General features: G+C 41.2%; 5 protein-coding genes across 7 annotated transcripts in view; 4 read left to right on the plus strand and 1 right to left on the minus strand.

Moving 5' to 3' along the window:
* The first annotated feature begins 636 nt into the window (after window positions 1-636).
* On the plus strand, window positions 637-1924 carry anapc13 (anaphase promoting complex subunit 13). The gene is made up of 2 exons (XM_061774939.1): window positions 637-884; window positions 1424-1924. Exons 1-2 carry the CDS (start codon window positions 786-788, stop codon window positions 1547-1549), a joined length of 225 nt encoding a protein of 74 aa, XP_061630923.1. The 5' UTR covers window positions 637-785; the 3' UTR covers window positions 1550-1924.
* A 169-nt stretch (window positions 1925-2093) lies between these two features.
* On the minus strand, window positions 2094-8515 carry LOC133478651 (lathosterol oxidase-like). Its single transcript, XM_061774942.1, has 6 exons — window positions 6698-8515; window positions 6060-6281; window positions 5295-5427; window positions 5085-5185; window positions 2503-2631; window positions 2094-2409 (listed from the first exon to the last, which is right to left on the minus strand). Exons 2-6 carry the CDS (start codon window positions 6267-6269, stop codon window positions 2143-2145), a joined length of 840 nt encoding a protein of 279 aa, XP_061630926.1. The 5' UTR covers window positions 6270-6281; window positions 6698-8515; the 3' UTR covers window positions 2094-2142.
* A 289-nt stretch (window positions 8516-8804) lies between these two features.
* mt2 (metallothionein 2) lies at window positions 8805-9563 on the plus strand. Its single transcript, XM_061774940.1, has 3 exons — window positions 8805-8953; window positions 9059-9124; window positions 9347-9563. The coding sequence occupies exons 1-3, from the start codon at window positions 8929-8931 to the stop codon at window positions 9436-9438; spliced, it is 183 nt and encodes a 60-aa protein (XP_061630924.1). The 5' UTR covers window positions 8805-8928; the 3' UTR covers window positions 9439-9563.
* A 1790-nt stretch (window positions 9564-11353) lies between these two features.
* steep1 (STING1 ER exit protein 1) lies at window positions 11354-12716 on the plus strand. The gene has a single exon (XM_061772957.1). It carries the CDS (start codon window positions 11474-11476, stop codon window positions 12149-12151), a length of 678 nt encoding a protein of 225 aa, XP_061628941.1. The 5' UTR covers window positions 11354-11473; the 3' UTR covers window positions 12152-12716.
* Window positions 12717-13661: 945 nt separating this feature from the next.
* nup93 (nucleoporin 93) overlaps window positions 13662-18079 on the plus strand; it is a 30010-nt gene continuing 25592 nt past the window's right edge. For all 3 annotated transcript variants that reach the window (XM_061774970.1, XM_061774971.1, XM_061774972.1), the window contains exons 1-3: window positions 13662-13821; window positions 14616-14798; window positions 15089-15206. In XM_061774970.1, coding sequence (XP_061630954.1) covers window positions 14620-14798; window positions 15089-15206 — 297 coding nt within the window. In that variant the 5' untranslated portion in view covers window positions 13662-13821; window positions 14616-14619. The remainder of the gene's footprint in view (window positions 13822-14615; window positions 14799-15088; window positions 15207-18079) is intronic.

Here is an 18079-nt window from a genome sequence, read left to right on the forward strand (position 1 = left end):
GCCATTTTGCTAGACTGGTTAAATGATGACGTTTCTTCACCATGTCTTTGTCATTGCAGCATAGGGGGATCAACAGGTGACGCCATTTTGTCACGTGAGTACTGTACGCCGATTCGTGGCAAACTATTATTTCGTGTTGTCAATATTTCCTTAAAAATATTTAATTGTGATAATTGAATAATAGATGACATTGTTACTTTAATTATAATAATAGTAGTAAATTAATCCCTAAATCGATTATAATATTCGCACAATTGAGTACTAGTACTTAAGGAAAAACATAATTGGGGAATTAGTCAGATTTGTTGCTCCAAACCTCAACAAAAACAACATAGTTAACTTTAAAAACGTACAGTCCAAAGGGGGATCCTCAGAACTCGTGTCTGCTTTCTTCAGTTGTTCGCAGTCCAGTCTAGTTTCCATAGTGACCATTAAACACCGGCGAGGCCTGCAAGTCAAAGGCTTACAAAATGTTTAAGCTAATGCGGCCACAATAACCACATTTCCGAAATTTTTTAGAATGATTTAACTTTTAAAAGTGTGTTTTCAAGAACGTTTCTACGTAAAATTCTGGCATTTACCAAAACATACGGATGCGTCATTTTACGTCATCACCACGCGTCGGAGTATGACGTCTGAAAACACGCGCCGTTCTTAATGCAAACCACATAACGTCTCAATTTCGAACTTATTTAAATCTTCGCCCCGTGCCGCACATTAAGAATATATTATACATTTGTCGAAGGAGCGGTTCCGTCAAGTTTAAAGCAGGTCATATTCTGAGTATGGACAGTGAAATCCAACGAGACGGAAGAGTTTTGGATCTAACCGATGATGCCTGGCGGGAAGACAGACTACCCTATGAGGATGTCACAATCCCAGTAGTAAGTCAGCTCATGCATGTTGACAACCGATGTTAACATTAGAAACGGACAACCGTGCGTTATATAGTCTCTGTTAAGCTAAATGTCAAATTTCTCAAGACAAATGTTTTATTTTTAAGCAGTAGTTGTGTTTTTAGAGAGGGGATAACACATCAGTGCTTTACTTACAGTAAAGTATTTGGAACAATGCTGATTGTAAGGGAGTAAAACAAACTTCAGAGTCACAGTAGGAAAGTTACAATTTTAGGTTGTATCCTTTGACTGTATGTGTATCTCTCCCCGAATGATGTGGCCTAATGTTACAGTCTAACAACTGAACATAAACTCGGTCTGATTTCTACTCCTATCCATTCATCCAGCCTCTGTTTTTGCTTTTCAACTTATCATGTTTTTTATGGAGTCTACTTTTTTTTGCTCGTTTTAAAATCTTGCAGCCTACGTATGTTTGGATTGCGGGAGGACTGACTACCCGGAGGGAGCCCACCCAGTCCACAGTAATTTGGTTAGAGTAATCTCATCTTGTTGTTGCTGCCTTTCAGAGCGAACTCCCTGAGGCTGAGCAGGACAATGGGGGATCCACAGAGTCTGTGAAGGAACAAGAGATGAAGTGGACAGACCTTTCCCTGCAGAGCCTCCATGAAAACACACAGAACACCGGGTGTTGAATGACTACTGGCATGGGAGTGTAGAACATCAGCTTTGTTCACATCTTCGTTGGGATGCTTTAGCAAGCTCTGATTGCTTTGTTGGGATGTTTTAGTCTGCTAATCTTAGTTGCACATATGGTATGCAGCGTGGCTTCATGAATGTTATCTCACGATTAACCGTTGCAGGTTTTCGGGTGTTCTAATTAAGGAGCAGTCACTTGAGAAAATGTTCATCAGCTCTAAGTTGTCACATTGTGCTTTAATTGACGTCTTCAAATCTGCGCTAAATCTCTCCAAGCAGTTTAAGAAGAGGGAGGTTCGCGTTTGAATGTCACCCTTTTATGTTAATATTTCTAGTGTCTTTAACCTAATTAAAACCTAAGACACACATGACCCAGGTGGTTTCATTGGACACGGAGAACAAAAAGGGAATGAAAGCAGGCCTTACAAGTTAGTTAAAAGCACTGAAACTGCAATGTATCAGTTCCTTATCCTGTGCACGGTCATGCAGATATAAAAATTGCAACACACACAAAAACATTCTCTCTTGCAACTTCCCAAACTTGTCTCTCGAATACTTTGTAAGTAATATTCTAACTACTGCTCAATTGTCACTGCCTAACAGTGTCTGCCGCAAGCTTGCGGATGTGGACATGTGGTCCATTCCCTTGGAGGACTGAAGGGTGTTTGTAGGAGCCTCCCAGACGATCCCAGAAAGTAAAGCATTGTCCATAGTTGTAGTTGAAGAAGAGGTGATGATCCACGTGGTGGGCGGCGCCATTTATAATGCTTATCAAGGGGCCGGGGATGCGGTAGTCGCCGTCGTGAATGGAGATGGTCCAGATATTGACGAAGATGAAGAGGGACAGGTAAACAACCTGAAATACAAAATGTCAAAAATATACTTTACATTAATAGAGCCTTTACAGAATGCAGTCAATTCAATGTGGATTATTGTCATACACAATCACCTTGTGGAGCGGGAAGATGAAAGGGTAGACGTGGTAGGGTAAGCTCTGCAGGAAGCCGTCTAGTGGGTGGAAGGCGTGGCTTGCAAACGGTGTGGGGATCTTGAATAAATGATGCTGCTTATGTAAGTACTGAGGGGGGTAGGAAGGAGATGCAAATCAGGCGCGCTGTGGTTCAGTCATTGTCTCAGTCCAGAGAGTAAGAGTTTCTAACTCAAATTTTGAAACCTGAAAGTCAACTAAAATGACAACAAACACGAGACAAACATAAGAAGCCTAGATCCTAAAGACAAATCAGAAGTATTTCAAATGAGGGGACTGCACCATTGTGACTTACATCCCTGTTCAAATGTCAGGTTTTTGTGTTATTAAAACATTTTTAGACCAAGATGAGACATTTCAAAACTTCCTCCACCATTAATATGACCTATAACCTGTACAAACCCAACCATAACAAAATCGAAATGTGAGAGAAGGTGTTCTGCTCGGATGAAACTAAGATTGAACATTTTTGCCATAATTCCAAAAGGTATGTTTGGCACAAACACAACACTGTTATCACCAAAAGATAGGATGTTGGTGGCAGCATCATGCTTTGGTGGAAGGAATTACAAACAGTTCAAAATAGCAGTATGTGCTAGCACAAAAACTTTAGACATGCTAAGATAATGTGAGAAAAAAATTAAGGAAAAGCCTACTAGAACAGCTGGAATAGAGTCAGAGGCACTTTAAGTGGTGGCAGGTGTGTGCTGATTAGTTTGAATGTGAGTGATTAACCTTAAGCACAGCCACATCCCAGTTAGAAGAGGGTGTGCACAATTGTGCAACCACATTATTTTAGATGATCATTTTTACTTTCCTCAAAGATTTTTTTTCAATTCTATTGAGTTGTATAGGTCACATTAGTGGTGGAAAAAAACATATTTATCCAGGTCAATTTTTTTAATAGATCACAAAAACCCTGCCTTTTCAACATGCATGTGTACACTTTTCATATCAAACAAGCAAAGTTCTTTCTCGGAACATGTCAACCCTCCACAAAGTTTCATGGAGGCCAGTTGAATTTTCAATCACTCACTTTGAGACTTCATGTAACCATAGAACAAGTCAACAAACATTGCATACATTGCTACATTAGATTGCAACGATGGAGCTTACAACTATGCCACTTTGCAAATTAATTACACCCCCAATTCCAATGAAGTTGGGACGTTGTGTTAAACATAAATAAAAACAGAATACAATGATTTGCAAATCATGTTCATCCTATATTTTATTGAATACGCTCCAAAGACAAGATGTTTAATGTTCAAACTGATAAACTTGATTGTTTTTAGCAAATAATCATGATCATAATCGTTCCAAAAAAGCTGGGACAGGGTCATGTTTACCACTGTATTACATCACCTTTTCTTTTAAAAACATTCAATAAACGTTTGGGAACTGAGGACGCTAATTGTTGAAGCTTTGTATGTGGAATTCTTTCCCATTCTTGCTTGATGTACAGCTTCAGCTGTTCAACAGTCCGGGGTCTCCGTTGTCGTATTTTGCGCTTCATAATGCGCCACACATTTTCAATGGGAGACAGGTCTGGACTGCAGGCAGGCCAGTCTAGTACCCGCACTCTTTTACTACGAAGCCACGCTGTTGTAACACGTGCAGAATGTGGTTTGGCATTGTCTTGCTGAAATAAGCAGGGGCGTCCATGAAAAAGACGTTGCTTGCATGGCAGCATATGTTTCTCCAAAACCTGTATGTACCTTTCAGCATCACTGGTGCCTTCACAGATGTGTAAGTTACCCATGCCATTGGCACTAACACAGCCCCATACCTCCACAGATGCTGGCTTTTGAACTTTGCGTCCATAACAGTCCGGATGGTTCTTTTACTCTTTAGCCCGGAGGACACGCCGTCCACAATTTCCCAAAACAATTTGAAATGTGGACTCTTCGGACAGAACACTTTTCCACTTTGCATGAGTCCATCTTAGATGAGCTCGGGCCCAGAGAAGCCAGCAACATTTCTGGGTGTTGTTGTTTTTGCTTTGCATAGTAGAGTTTTAAATTGCACTTACGGATGTAGCGCCGAACTGTATTTACCGACATTGGTTTCCTGAAGTGTTCCTGAGCCCACGTGGTGATATCCTTTACACCTTGATGTCGGTTTTTGATGCAGTGCCGCCTGAGGGATCGAAGGTCACGGGCATTCAATGTTGGTTTTCGGCCTTGCCGCTTACATGCAGTGACTTCTCCAGATTCTCTGAACCTTTTGATGATATTATGGACCGTAGATGATGAAATCCCTAAATTCCTTGCAATTGTACATTGAGGAACATTGTCCTTAAACTGGTCGACTATTTTCTCACGCACTTGCTCACAAAGAGGTAAACCTCGCCCCACAACAATTATTGTATTCTGTTTTTATTCATGTTTAACACAACGTCCCAACTTCATCGGAATTGGGGTTGTAGAATATGACTGAATATTTAAGGCTTTTTAACAAGTTGTTAGATTGTCCAGTTTAGACCAATCCATCATGTTACTCTTGACTCTATATGGCTACTGCAGTGGAATACTGTAACCTGCCTTATAGATACTCCTATGATGCATGGAGCGGTGTATCCAGTAGATGCACATGTCCGTAAAGAACAAGAATCCAACGATGTTCAGGAACACCCCAGGCCAGCCTGACACACAAACAAAGCACTTGGGTCAAAGAACAAAGTTTGTATTAATGCACGGCAGTTTAGAACTATTGGAATGAGTGTGTTTCTTCTTCAGTGCAATGACCCTCACCCTGAGAAGATTGGCTGACATCATCAAAAAGTTTGCTGTGTCCCCTAATCTCCAAGAAGAATAGCACCACTGTCGGGAAACTCATCCAGATGAGGGAGGTAGTTGCAAGTTGGATCTCTTTCCTCACCTGGTTCTATCGTTGGATAAAAGACACATAGTCAAGAGTTTGATTCACCTATTTTGAATCAGCTAATTTGACTTTATGATTTGGAACTGCACCGACCAGCTACATTATTAGGTAGTCTTTTCACAATCTAATGAGCTACAATAGTGCAAGCGAGTATTAAAGAAAATATGCATTTACAAATACAATAGTACAAGCGAGTATTAAAAAAATATGCATTTACAAACATAATGCTCATTTTATACCAACATTTATCATTTCTTGTGATTGTGGTGGTGTAGAACTGCTCTGCATTATACTGAGAACTCTTTCTAATATTTCGACTCTGATGTGGCTCAATGAGGTAACCAATTTTCACAAATGGCTACCTGTTTATATTAAGTGTTTGGACTCATTATATTGTGTAAGTGCCCCAATAATCTATTCACATTTACCTTTAACACATTCACTGCCATTGGCGGCTTTAGAAGTCAAATATCCATGTTAACGAGGAAGGCTGGCAGTGAATGAGTTTTGATAAAAAAAATAATACTGCATTTCTTCCCGCCCACAGCAATTTTTTATTTTTTTTTGGATGACATTCTTGCAGAAAGCTCACATTTATAACAAAATGTTAACATAAGATGTATTCAACAGCCCACCTCAATGAAATGTGGATGTTTCATGAGCCTGTGGTCAAAGACGAAGTAGAAACTCAGTGTGCCAAAGACTAAGTAAACCATTTGTGCTCCCAGGTTGGTCAGCAGGCTCAGGCTGATGAGTTGACGCAGAGCCCCGTCCTCGGGCCACGACGCTGGGTAAACATATGGAGTGAAGACGTAACGGTCTGCAACTTTCAGCACATGATCCATGCCACTGTCTGTCTGTTGGGAAACAATAATACTATTATCTACCACAACAAAGCTAATCCGATCATGTAAACATGATTATCATATCATATACAGACCACTTGCAAAATTTCATCCTATAGCCAAAGCAACCTTTGGCGTCGATGAGGTGACTACACGTTAATATGGCTTTCACCAGTCAGAACTACAATGTGGCCCGCAACCAAAATGAGATTAATCATCTCTACCGTCAAGTTTTATGACCATTTAAAAATGTTTTAATTCATCACTTCTATACTTTATTGTCACAATGCAGCTATTACAGGAAAGTATGCAGCTGCACTCCAATCACACAAAGTGTTAAAATGAGAAAGAAAATGCAGCCTTAGATCCAGATTCATAAGCAACGTATTCCGAAAGTGTACTTTGAATCATTGTTACGCTGAACTAACCTGCTACGGGACTGAGGCCAGCTGTGAAAAGATTCCTAGACAGTCGAAAAGTCCTTCCCCACCTTTCAACACACCTACGTTCACCAGCTGTAATTCCTAATAAAACAACACTGTGAGTGCACGATGCAAACTAAGCCACGTGCTGCTGACACAAATTCTCATTTCATCATCTGAATATCTATTTTTTTTTTTTTTTTACATACTAAAAGTTTTAGAGAGACGAGCTGACCCTTCCGCTGCTTTTTCCCTGCAGACATGTGGCACAAGTATGTTGGGAGCATTCGCAGCCTCATAATGTGGACTTGAACCAAGATCCCAGCACGCTCAGCAAATACAGTAAACGGAGCTCATATTTTATCATGTCTGCTATGATCGGCAGTAACTTCACAAATATATTTCAAAATGTATCTATCTCAAAAACATCCCGTCTGACTTGTCCTATACATGCCAACTAAACATATCATGGTTTCTATCCACGCATGAAAAAGTGAACAATGCGTTATTTCTTCTTAGAATCTGGAAGTATACAAGAAAAAAAAAATAATAATAATAAGGAAAAGGGACAGAATTGTCATTTTTAAATAAAGCTTCGATTTTTAAAAAATAATAATAAATTCAATGAATAGAAAAGTCAGTTCAACTCTGTATTTGATTTCTTTTAGGACGTTATGTACCACATAATAGTGTAATAAATTTAAAGCTGAACTTATTCATATTTGTACAACTTTTTGAATACTGTGTTGCTGCCTCAAACAAGAACCGTAAAAAAAAACTTGTGTATTTTAAAAGTATCCAAAGTAGAATTTTACAAAGTGGCTCCATTAGATTTTTTACAACAGACAGATAGGCTGGGGCAATTCTAGGATCAGAGGTTTAGGGGTGCTGGGATTCATGCTTCAGCACCCCCAAAAATGCATATGGTTTGGACCAAAGCATTTTTGAGGCACTGAGGGGGTGCTGTAGTTTTTGTTGTCAAAATAGCACATTTCAAGCAAGAACTGTATGGTTTTACACGGATCTAGATTGCTTAAAAAGGACATACAGTTTAAAACTTTTTTTTTTTTTTTCCTCAAATTTTAGGGGTGCTGAGATTGATTTTAGGGGGGCTTCAACTGACTGCAGATGGGCCAGGTCGTTTGAAGATGAGAGAGAAAAAAAAGTTTGAATTCAAAAAAAACTATCTGTAGAATAGTTATTTTTTAAAGATGAAATAATAATTCATCTTCATCTTCAAACAATTATTAATTAACCAATCCTTTAATAAAAGACATTAAAAAAATGCTAAGTGTATGCGATTGGCTGGCAGCCAGTCCGAGTTGTGCAATACAGAATGGGGGGCGTCGAAAGTTTCCCTCGTTTCATGGTCATGGACAGATGATGATGACGTATCATGACTTGACATTATCGGCAGGAGTGCAAACACCTTGTTCCCTAAAGGAGAAAAGCATTCCAACTCGATTTTGGAGTGAGATTAAACGTTACGCTATCCACCAATACCGTTTTCAATTCGCGTCGGGTAAACAGTTAGTCGTCCTTAATACACGCCCACAACTGACATGTGATTGCGTTAAATGTTGTTTGTTTTTTTCCCACTGCACACGGTCCTTGAAGGCAGCACCTCGCACCACAATAGCCTGTTGACTGTTTTGCTCACGAGCGCCTTTGAGGACGAGTGGCGCATTTAGGTGCCGTGTGCAGCTCGAGATTACGAGGACACAAAAATACAAATCGTTTTGAGAAATTCCCCAGATTGGAATAAGTAAAACTGTTTTTTTGTTTGTTTTTTTTTACGTGATAACTCTTTATTACATTACGATTGCTTTTACAATCAATGACATTATGACACAAACACATACAAAAAATACAAAGCAAACCTGAATAACGTATGCCCATTCTCAATCCACATCAAACTTAATTATACATTTAAGTTCACGTTTTCCTTTTCAAATAAACAGTCATCTTTGAATGACCCCATGGAGTTAAATGGGTTTACGTAATGTTCACAAAACACACCATGTGGTCGCCTGAGATGAATCTCTGTTCCCACTTCTGGCTGCACGTTTAAAAAAAAAAAAAAAAAAAGGTCGTGTGCACAAACTCATTTGTAACAAACGCATCTTGCACACGGCCCCGCTGCTCGCTGGACTTTATAAAACGGCAGCTTTCTCCTTCACTCACGACGACCCAAACATCACTTGCTCTCTCTGCGAAGCAACTGACCAGCACACAGCATGGACCCTTGCGACTGCTCCAAGAGTGAGTACATATCAAAGCCGCTTCAATTCTCTGTGGCAAATTATTGTTTTGGATTCGTTTTAAATCTGACCTTATTTTGATTTGGATTTGTGTGTGCGTGTACAGCTGGAACCTGCAAATGCGCCGGATCTTGTACATGCACCAACTGCTCCTGCACCACTTGCAAGAAGAGTAAGTCAAAACTCATTCACTTAAACCACCGAGAAGGAATGCTCACTGGTTGTCTTTGAAACCTAGTAGGGTTTTTTTTTTTTTTATTTTATTTTTTTTTTTCAAAGTCCTTTGCCACTGGGCTTTTAACGTGTCACCAAATATCTTTGTATAGGCACTCGTGGATTTTGTTTCGTGGTGGGGGGAATATGAGTATGTATTTCTTTTGTCCTCCTTCTGCAGGCTGCTGCTCTTGTTGCCCCGCCGGATGCAGCAAGTGTGCATCGGGCTGCGTGTGCAAAGGGAAGACGTGTGACACCGGCTGCTGCCAGTGAGGAGCTTCTGCCTTCATCTGGATGCAACCTTCATTTGATTCGCTGATTTGATGGGCACCTGCCCTGTCTATGTAATGTATTTTGTATTTGATCAGGGCTGAAATAAATGATTTCCTTAATGTGAATTCAGTTGTGTGTTTGGTTGTTGTTGTTGTTGTTGTTTTTTTTAAAATCGTAGTACGTTCACAAAGGTGGGTGGGTTTGGAATTAGTTTGTATTTGTCGTGCAAGGGCCTACTCATTTTTGTTTTTATGCCGAGGAAGTTGAAACTAAAACACTTAATTTGGCTGCACTAAATTATTTTTTAAAAGTTTGACCATTTTTGATCCAAAAGGCTTTTTAATAATTTATGGTGGCTTGTCACTAGTGATTTTTGCCTCTTTTTGTTTGACAAACGAAACAATGTTTGACCAAGTAATTTCCTGACATAAAGTAAAATATATATTTTTTTTGTATGCTGTGTGTAAAATGTTCATTTGCTTTGCCAGGTTGTATGTATGTAAGACCTAGGGTTCTTGGGTCAGCGGCCATCAGCCTGTTTCCGAGGACTGACGTAAACTGTAATCTCTCGCTATCCCTACTGTCCAAGCTATGTCCAAATTCCAAACTGTAAATGTAAATAATGAAATGGTTCATCTTTGATCCAAAATGCCTTTGATTGTGGCTTGTCCCCTAAAATAAGTATTGAAGGGGGCATGTGGTGAATGATGCAACCACTCCAAAAAAAACACAACTGAATTATTTTGGCATTCATGGGTACAACTGTCAACAACCAAGCATAAACACATTTTGCTTCCATTCAATTTTTGGGAATTGAGAAACTATTTTAAAATTGTGTGCAAGAACCACTCAATGGCAGATGTGAGAAAATTAAATCCACATGCCGGATTTAGTTAGAGAGTATAAGCAGTACAGAAAATGGATGGATGGAGTCCTGTGTGCCCTACTCGTACAAGATGTGATAATATCCCTGGAAGACATGCATGTTTGGATACAAGAGGAGAGCAGGAAGACCGAACTAAGATTCATTGTATTATGTTAATAAATCGAGGACGGTGAATCCGAAATCTGACCAGGTGCTGGAGTCGTTATTTGAGACTTGGATTTGCTTTGTCATTTAAATACACACAGACCCGGTGCCCTAGGTCACAGTATCAAATACATTAAATAGACTAATGACTATGCGCATAGAAAAAAAATAAGTATAAATAAAATAAAGTGACCTCATGATTACATTGCACCGTTGTCATCATTTAGCAGCATTATGGCACCAATGGTAAAATTGTAGTCTAGTGGGGCTCGCGTGGTGGCTGTTACATCGGGATCAATTCCTTATTATTATTATGTATGAGTGTTCGACAGTTTTATGGTCAGAGAAAAGAAACTGTCCCTGAATCTGGATGTTCTGATGTGGATACTGCGAAACCTCCTGCCAGAGGTCAGCATGGAAAACAGTTTTGTGGTAGGGTGGGTAGGGTCCAAGACAGTTGGTGATAAGTGTTACAAAAGATGGATGGATAATCAAATGTTTAAAAGTTCTTAGTCTCCTCTGGAGATTAATATTGCTTATAATTAAGATGTCTTTCCACTTGTGACATTTTTGGGTGTTGGATTCCCCCTCCCCCCAAATTTTTTTTAAATGTGGCTATTAGTGAAGCTTGAGAAATGTAGTTTTAGAGGCATCTGATGATCTGGCATTTTGTTGACTTTGATCAGAAGTGCAAAAAAAAAAAGTTCTAATTTGACAAAATTATGAGTTTAACCTACTTAAATGATATCAACGTTATTAAAACCGTAAACGCGTAACTGAAAAAAATAAAATAAAAACAAAACAATAAAACGAAAGGTTTTTAATTCGACTTTGCCCATCTCCGGAACTTTCGGACTATGCTGACTTTTGTTCCCCGTAGGAAATATTACAGTGTGGTACACCGGAAGTGAAGTCATACGGTGCGTAGCTGTTGATTTAACGCCATGTCGGTTAGGCAGTAGCGCGTTACCTACATCGAATATATTTGTTTCAAATTAAATCAACATGCCGAAAGTCGTGTCGAGAAGTGTTGTGTGCTCAGACACGCGAGACCGAGAGGAGTACGACGACGGAGAAAAGCCTCTCCATGTCTACTACTGCCTGTGCGGCCAGATGGTGCTGGTCCTGGACTGCCAGCTGGAGAAGCTCCCCATGAGGCCCCGAGACCGAGCCCGGGTGATCGACGCCGTCAAACGCGCGCACAAATTCTGCAACGTGGAGCAGGACGAGAACACGTACATCAAGAGAGCCGAGGGCATCGAGAGGCAGTACCGCAAGAAGTGCGCCAAGTGCGGCTTGCTGCTCTTCTACCAGCACCAGGAGAAGAACACCCAGGCCACCTTCGTCGTGGAAGGAGCGGTGGTCAAATTCGGACAGGGGATCGGGAACACCAGTATGTACAGTCAAAAGCAGCCTGAGGCACCCAAGAAGGTCCGCGTGATGATGACGAAGCGAACCAAAGACATGGGCAAGTTCAGCTCCGTCACCGTGTCCACCATTGACGAGGAGGAGGAGGAGATCGAGGCCAGGGAGGTGGCCGACTCCTACGCCCAGAACGCCAAAGTGATCGAGAAGCAGCTGGAGAGGAAGGGCATGAGCAAGAGGAGGCTGCAGGAGCTGGCCGAACTGGAGGCCAAGAGGGCCAAGATGAAGGGCACCCTGATTGACAATCAGTTCAAGTAGAGAAGGCCTGATGAAGGACACGAACTCTGTGAAGAGACTTCAACTGGGGCCATACAAAAGGCACTTGTGGTGGACATTTTGGTTAAAATTTCATTTTGTAGGGTAGCACAGTGGTGTACTGCTGGTGAGTGAGTGCTTGCATGGCTTTTCTCTGGGTACACAGGCTTCCTTCCACTTTCCAAGTCAGGCATGTTAGGTTCATTAAAGATTAAATTGTACACTGGTTTGTCTATATGTGCCCTGGTGACCACTTCACTGTGTACTCAATTGAGGAAATCAATGTTATTTTGTATTTCTACCAAATAAAGTTTAAAAAAAAACAAAAAACGTTTTTTTTAAAAATTCAAGAAACCCAGACTGACTTTTTAAGTGTTAAAACCACAAATTCAAACTACGCCACACTGTTACTGCCGTACTTTTTTTTATTTTTTTTATTTTTACTTGATGTGAGTGTTTTTCATGTAAATATTTACTGTAATTATGACTTTACTACTGCATTAGCATAGGATAGTGATAGACTATAGCTCCATCATAAAACGAGGACCCCAGTAGTATGTTGTCACAACCCGAATGTTAAAACTGTCTTCTAAATAAATAAATTTAAAAAAGGAGTGGGGGGGGGGGTTAGGTTTCTGTCTGTAAAGTGGCGTGAGCTGCAAACTGCAACATTTTGTCACATTTAACTCAAAACAATAATAATAATTAGAAAAAAAAACCTAGTGTGCATTTTTGAGTGCCGCTTATTTTGGCACATTTACTGCTATATTTGTCAACTTAAAATATATTGAATAGTTTTTAAAAACTTAAAACTCAATGCTAAATCTAAAATGTTACATGTGAACTCTAAATCTGAATGTTGAATATAAATTGCTTATATTGTGGCAGGAGTCAAGGGGGTGTGTAGAGAGCTGGGCAGCAGCCGAAGGCGGGGACCTTGGCGATCCGATCCCTGGCGACAGAAGCTGGCTCTAGGGATGTGGAATGTCCCCCACGGTGAGAGAGAGGCACCGAGGAAGTGTGATTGCGCCCCGGCTCGGTGCCTGTACGTTGAGGTTCACCCCAGTCGACGAGATGGATGGGGGGGATGGGTCCTGACTGTTGTTTGTGCCTATGCTGTACATAGTACATACTGCGTAGAGCAACCATTTCTCTCTAAGATAGATATCCCTCCCTTGTCTTATCGGAAATGTTGCTTGGTGTGTTCCTCACACTACACCCACAGCATATGATTTTTGAATAGGTTTACAAGACTAGCGATGAAACGGCCACCACGTCAACATAAATGTAAATGAGTAGTTTAGTAAGAATGCTAGTTTCTCTCATGATTCTTAACTTGCATAAAATAATTTGTGTTGTCTTTTTGATAACTCGAGTTCCTCAAACCCTTTTGGATAGTGGACTGCACTGAGTGTCTTCTGCAGTACTGTTATTAACCAGCTGGGGGAGTGACGAGCTCTTACACTGTCTTTTGAAGAGGGCGAGCAAGTGGGATATCCGGCGCGGGTCTGCTCCCTCGTCCAATCAGCTTCGCCCTCTGAATTGCCGGGGCGAGTAACCATAGATCACCATACATATACTATTAAGGTGGATGGTATTCTGCTGCACTTACTAGCATTTTTTTTAATCGTACGTTGTGAAGAGTCCACACTCTATTTCTTCTCAAACCGCAGGTAAGGAAGATTGTGACTACGTGCAAAAAAAAAGTATTTGGAAGTCGAGCTATGACTTTTCCATGTGAGTTAGTATTAGCTCGTAAGCTAACCGCTAATCGCCTCTGAATATACAGCAAAGCTAACACGCTTAATGTAGCCTACACATCAAAGCGAGACCAATGTGGCACCGGGTTTACTGTAAAGGCGCAAGGTTTTCCTCGTACCACCTTTGATCGTGGTCACACATGGCAGGAATTATAGCTGGTGTTGATGATTGTGCTAGTTAGATAGCCAGCTGTCAAAGGAGAGGTTTTTCGTAGGAGATATGTGTTTGACGTTTTATGACAGCAGTGGTTTCTTTCCCATGGGTGGTTAATGTAGTTTCCTTTTTATATGAATTCATATGTCCCTGTCACAATAGCTACACGTGGATGTAATCCTGAATAATCGTTGTAGTTATAGTAACCAAATCATGTGCGTCTAACAGTCTACTTCATGCTTTTTCTTCAATCTGTTGCAAAATTGCAAAGTGTCTTCATTTTTAAAAACCTTGCGGCTGCAAGCATTTTTTTTTAATAAATTGAACACATTGTCATTATTATTAGATCCTAATTTTTTGTATATACTGTATGTAATAATATGATGACGCGATTATACTTTTACATGGTTTCACAGTCATAACGGCCCTCTCGGCCTTCCTTCCAGCCATCCTTCCTTCCTTCCCTAATGGACATTTGAAAATACAAGATTACCACCACAAACCTTGCTTTGTTTTCTATGTAATGTCTATTTGCATTCATTCCGCCACACAGAGGCATGGATGCCGAGGGCTTCGGGGAGCTGCTGCAACAGGCCGAGCAGCTGGCTGCAGAGACGGAGGCCGTGTCAGAGCTGCCGCACGTAGAGAGGAACCTTCAGGAGATCCAACAGGCAGGGGAGAGGCTTCGATCACGCACGCTCACCCGCACCACGCAGGATGCTGCCGACGTAAAAGCGTAAGGAATTTGCCCTCAATTAAACTTGTGTAGCCAAATGACGTAAGGTCCTTTGACATTCCTTGATGTGATGCGTTTGTAGCCTTTACGACATATTTTTCAGCATTGCTTTTCTACTTAATACTCCTGTCTGATATGTTAATTTTAACTTTGCTCACTGACACCACATCCAGTCTTCATTGAGCTGTCCAACAATGTCTATTTCCCCCTCTAGTGGACACCAGGCAAAATGACAGGTCTTTTACTCTCACTATCAGTCATCGCAGACAATTTCTCTGTCCCTACCTCAGGTCTATACTCCTCGGTTCCAGAGGTTTGGATATCTTCCACATTTCGCAGCGACTGGAGAGTTTAAGTGCAGCTACTACCTTTGAGCCACTGGAGCCAGTTAAAGACACTGACATACAGGTACGATTCAATTAAGAGGCTGTGAGTCCACTTCGCTCTAAAGCTAAGTACACATGTAGAGCCCAAACATGTTGAGTGGAAAAAACAATGGGAATGTAGTTATTGTGTGTGGTGTACTTGAGGGAGACGGTAACCCACACAATGATATCTGCACTGACTATCGGAAGTCTCCTGCTCCAAACCAGATGTCTGTCATAGTCCCAAGAATGAGAGGCTGCATGGAGCCACAGGGAATCCAGACAGACAGAAAATATTGAAAATATTTATTGTGGCTCAAATTCAGCCCTATTGGTACGCGTGTGCTCGGGCTGCACAATATTTTGTTTGATCATCGTCATCTCGATGTGCGCATGCACGATAGTCAACCTCGCAAAGGCCCTGACGATGTAGGGGGAAAAGAACTCTGGTACCCAACATGCACTGCACGCATCAGTCTACCAATCACAATTGTACTTTGAATAGTGCTCACAAAACATTCTCGAAACAAGAGGCAAAACTTTCTTGCTTCATCTAATTTGTCACTCCCAGCAGCTCTTTGCTGTAAAACTGTCACCGAAAACATAATTAAACAGCGAACGTCTGCTAACCTAAGTGCTAGCATACGGTGATAAGAAAAGCTAGAGATGCTAATAAGATTAGCACCGATGTTACACTTTACAGTACATTATAACCTTTCAAACAACACACGTAGCAGTCCTGAGATGTGGTGACGTCACCGGGTGCTTCGGAGGACGTCCAAGGAGAGCTTGGGTTAATGTTCACATACTTTTAATAAGGCTTGCAAGCAGATAATATAACTCTCTAGCTAATGCTAGCACTACGTCAACATACTGCGTTCTGTCGATTTATGCTCTGGCGGAGGTCACTAACTGGTGTCCAGACCCAGAAGGAGTCCCATGCGGACCCACACCATAGCCCAAAAAAAAGAAAGTTGATGATTCAAGACTGATGGGGGGGGGGGGCTTTGATTTTAAGTGGTGCAGCATTACAACTTACAGGCTTTACGGTAGTGACAAACCCTAACGACCAATCACATATGAGTTCGGCCACCCTCTTCAGCCGATCAAATCAGCATCTCAGGCCGTAATCACTGACTGCGCACAGACCAGACAAAGACGAGACGAGACGAGAAACGTAGCAGGGGAGGGAAGAGTTCTGAAATGCAGTCCTACATTTGTTTTCACTTGATTGGGCAGCTGTGGATCAGTTGGTAGAGCAGGATGTCCAGTGACCGATTGGTCGCCGGTTCGAATCCCGGCTCCAAATGTCCGCATGGTGAAGTGTCTTTGGGCAAGATCCTGAACCCTAATTTGCTCCTGGGCCTGGCAGTAGCCGCTCATTGGTGTGTGAATGTGGGGCTGTGTAAGGCGCTTCGGGCCCTGTCATTGTGTAGATAAAGCGCTATATACAGTCCCTTCCAAAAGAAAGTGAGTGTTGAGAGGAAGAAGCAGTTGATGTGGATTAAATTAAATCTTGAACTTGTAGAAAAATTGGAATTTTCATGTAGTCGATTTTCAAAGCAGTACGAGCATAGTACTTGTACAATATGTATCGATAAACAGCATAGATGTCAGACTTAAACCATGTCACATATGGTACTAATTTTGGACTGTTAGGCATAAAATTTTGATAGAAGGGCGTCCTTTAAAGCACCATCGCTCAGCAAATGTAGCTACATGAACAGAGTAAATTTTATTCAGTCAGTGCACACATCTGTGAGCCTCTTGTCCTCCTCCAGTCAATTAAAGATCATTCTGTGGGCTGTGACATGTTTTTTTGGCATTTGAGTTTGATGGCAAACCATGTATTCCCCCCCCCCCCCAAGACTGTTCTTTTCTCTGATCCAACAGCAGCTGTCATTCTCCAAGATCTTTCTTTTCTTTTGTTGGTAACACCTGCATGAATCGGTCCAAACAGTATTTTTTTGGTTTGTTTTCAATTCTCAGACAAGTATTGTCGTCGTCCTTGGAGATACACACGTGGACAAAAGTGTTGGTACTCCTCTGTTCATGGAAGAAAAACCCCCAGTGGTCACAGAAATAATGTGAATCTGACATAAGTAATAATAAATAAGCATTTTGTGACAATTAGACATTGCTTTTGAATTGTGGTGCAATAGAATTATTTATATCTTACATATTTATATTATATACCCGCGGCACGGTGGCCGACTGGTTCTGAGGACCTGGGTTCCTCTGTGTGGAGTTTGCATCTTGTCCCGTGCCTGTGTGGGTTTTCTCTAAGTACTCCAGTTTCCTCCCACATCCCAAAAACATGCATGGAAGCTTTATTGAAGACTCTAAATTGCCCGTAGGTGTGAATGTGAGTGCGCCCGCAACCCTAGTGAGGATAAGCGGTACGGAAAATGGATGGATGGATTATACACCCAAGAATGGCTAAGAGCAAAACGGTGGCCTATTCTGAAGTGATCTTCTATCAGAATCAGAATCAGAATCATCTTTATTTGCCAAGTATGTCCAAAAACACACACAAGGAATTTGAGCCCTGATCTAAATACTATTGAACATCTGTTGAAGTAGCTGAAACATGCCATCTGGAGAAAGCATCCTTCAAACCTTCACTCCTCTCTGATTCAATTTCACTCTTCTCCTTAAGTGTTTTTTCATCCCCATTCCCATCTTTCGCTCCTCTTGTGGCACCGGATGTAAGTTAGCCTGGGTGCTTCTGACCGACTGATTGACCAGTAGTGCACTTAGCTTTTGGCAGCATCGGAGTACACACAGACAAGCACACACAAAATCTAATTGACTCGAATAATTTCTTTTGTGTGGAGGCAAACCACGACTTCACATTAGCAACTAGATCCTAGGAAGGTTGTTAGCACAAGTGTTAGCATTGTATAACAATGTCTG

Source organism: Phyllopteryx taeniolatus, chromosome 5 (genome assembly GCF_024500385.1).
Source record: "Phyllopteryx taeniolatus isolate TA_2022b chromosome 5, UOR_Ptae_1.2, whole genome shotgun sequence".
Taxonomy (NCBI): Eukaryota; Metazoa; Chordata; class Actinopteri; order Syngnathiformes; family Syngnathidae; genus Phyllopteryx; species Phyllopteryx taeniolatus.

Excerpts from the sequence above, each read along its gene's own strand:
- mt2 (XM_061774940.1), top strand. The coding sequence starts at position 8,929 with ATGGACCCTTGCGACTGCTCCAAGA. Across the intron at positions 8,954-9,058 it reads CCCTTGCGACTGCTCCAAGA|CTGGAACCTGCAAATGCGCC; the intron begins GTGAGTACATAT and ends GTGCGTGTACAG. Across the intron at positions 9,125-9,346 it reads CTGCACCACTTGCAAGAAGA|GCTGCTGCTCTTGTTGCCCC; the intron begins GTAAGTCAAAAC and ends CTCCTTCTGCAG.
- steep1 (XM_061772957.1), top strand. The coding sequence starts at position 11,474 with ATGCCGAAAGTCGTGTCGAGAAGTGTTGTGTGCTCAGACACGCGAGAC.
- LOC133478651 (XM_061774942.1), bottom strand. The coding sequence starts at position 6,269 with ATGGATCATGTGCTGAAAGTTGCAGACCGTTACGTCTTCACTCCATAT. Across the intron at positions 5,428-6,059 it reads AACATCCACATTTCATTGAG|AACCAGGTGAGGAAAGAGAT; the intron begins GTGGGCTGTTGA and ends ATCCAACGATAG. Across the intron at positions 5,186-5,294 it reads TGTCAGCCAATCTTCTCAGG|GCTGGCCTGGGGTGTTCCTG; the intron begins GTGAGGGTCATT and ends TTTGTGTGTCAG.
- anapc13 (XM_061774939.1), top strand. The coding sequence starts at position 786 with ATGGACAGTGAAATCCAACGAGACGGAAGAGTTTTGGATCTAACCGAT. Across the intron at positions 885-1,423 it reads AGGATGTCACAATCCCAGTA|AGCGAACTCCCTGAGGCTGA; the intron begins GTAAGTCAGCTC and ends GCTGCCTTTCAG.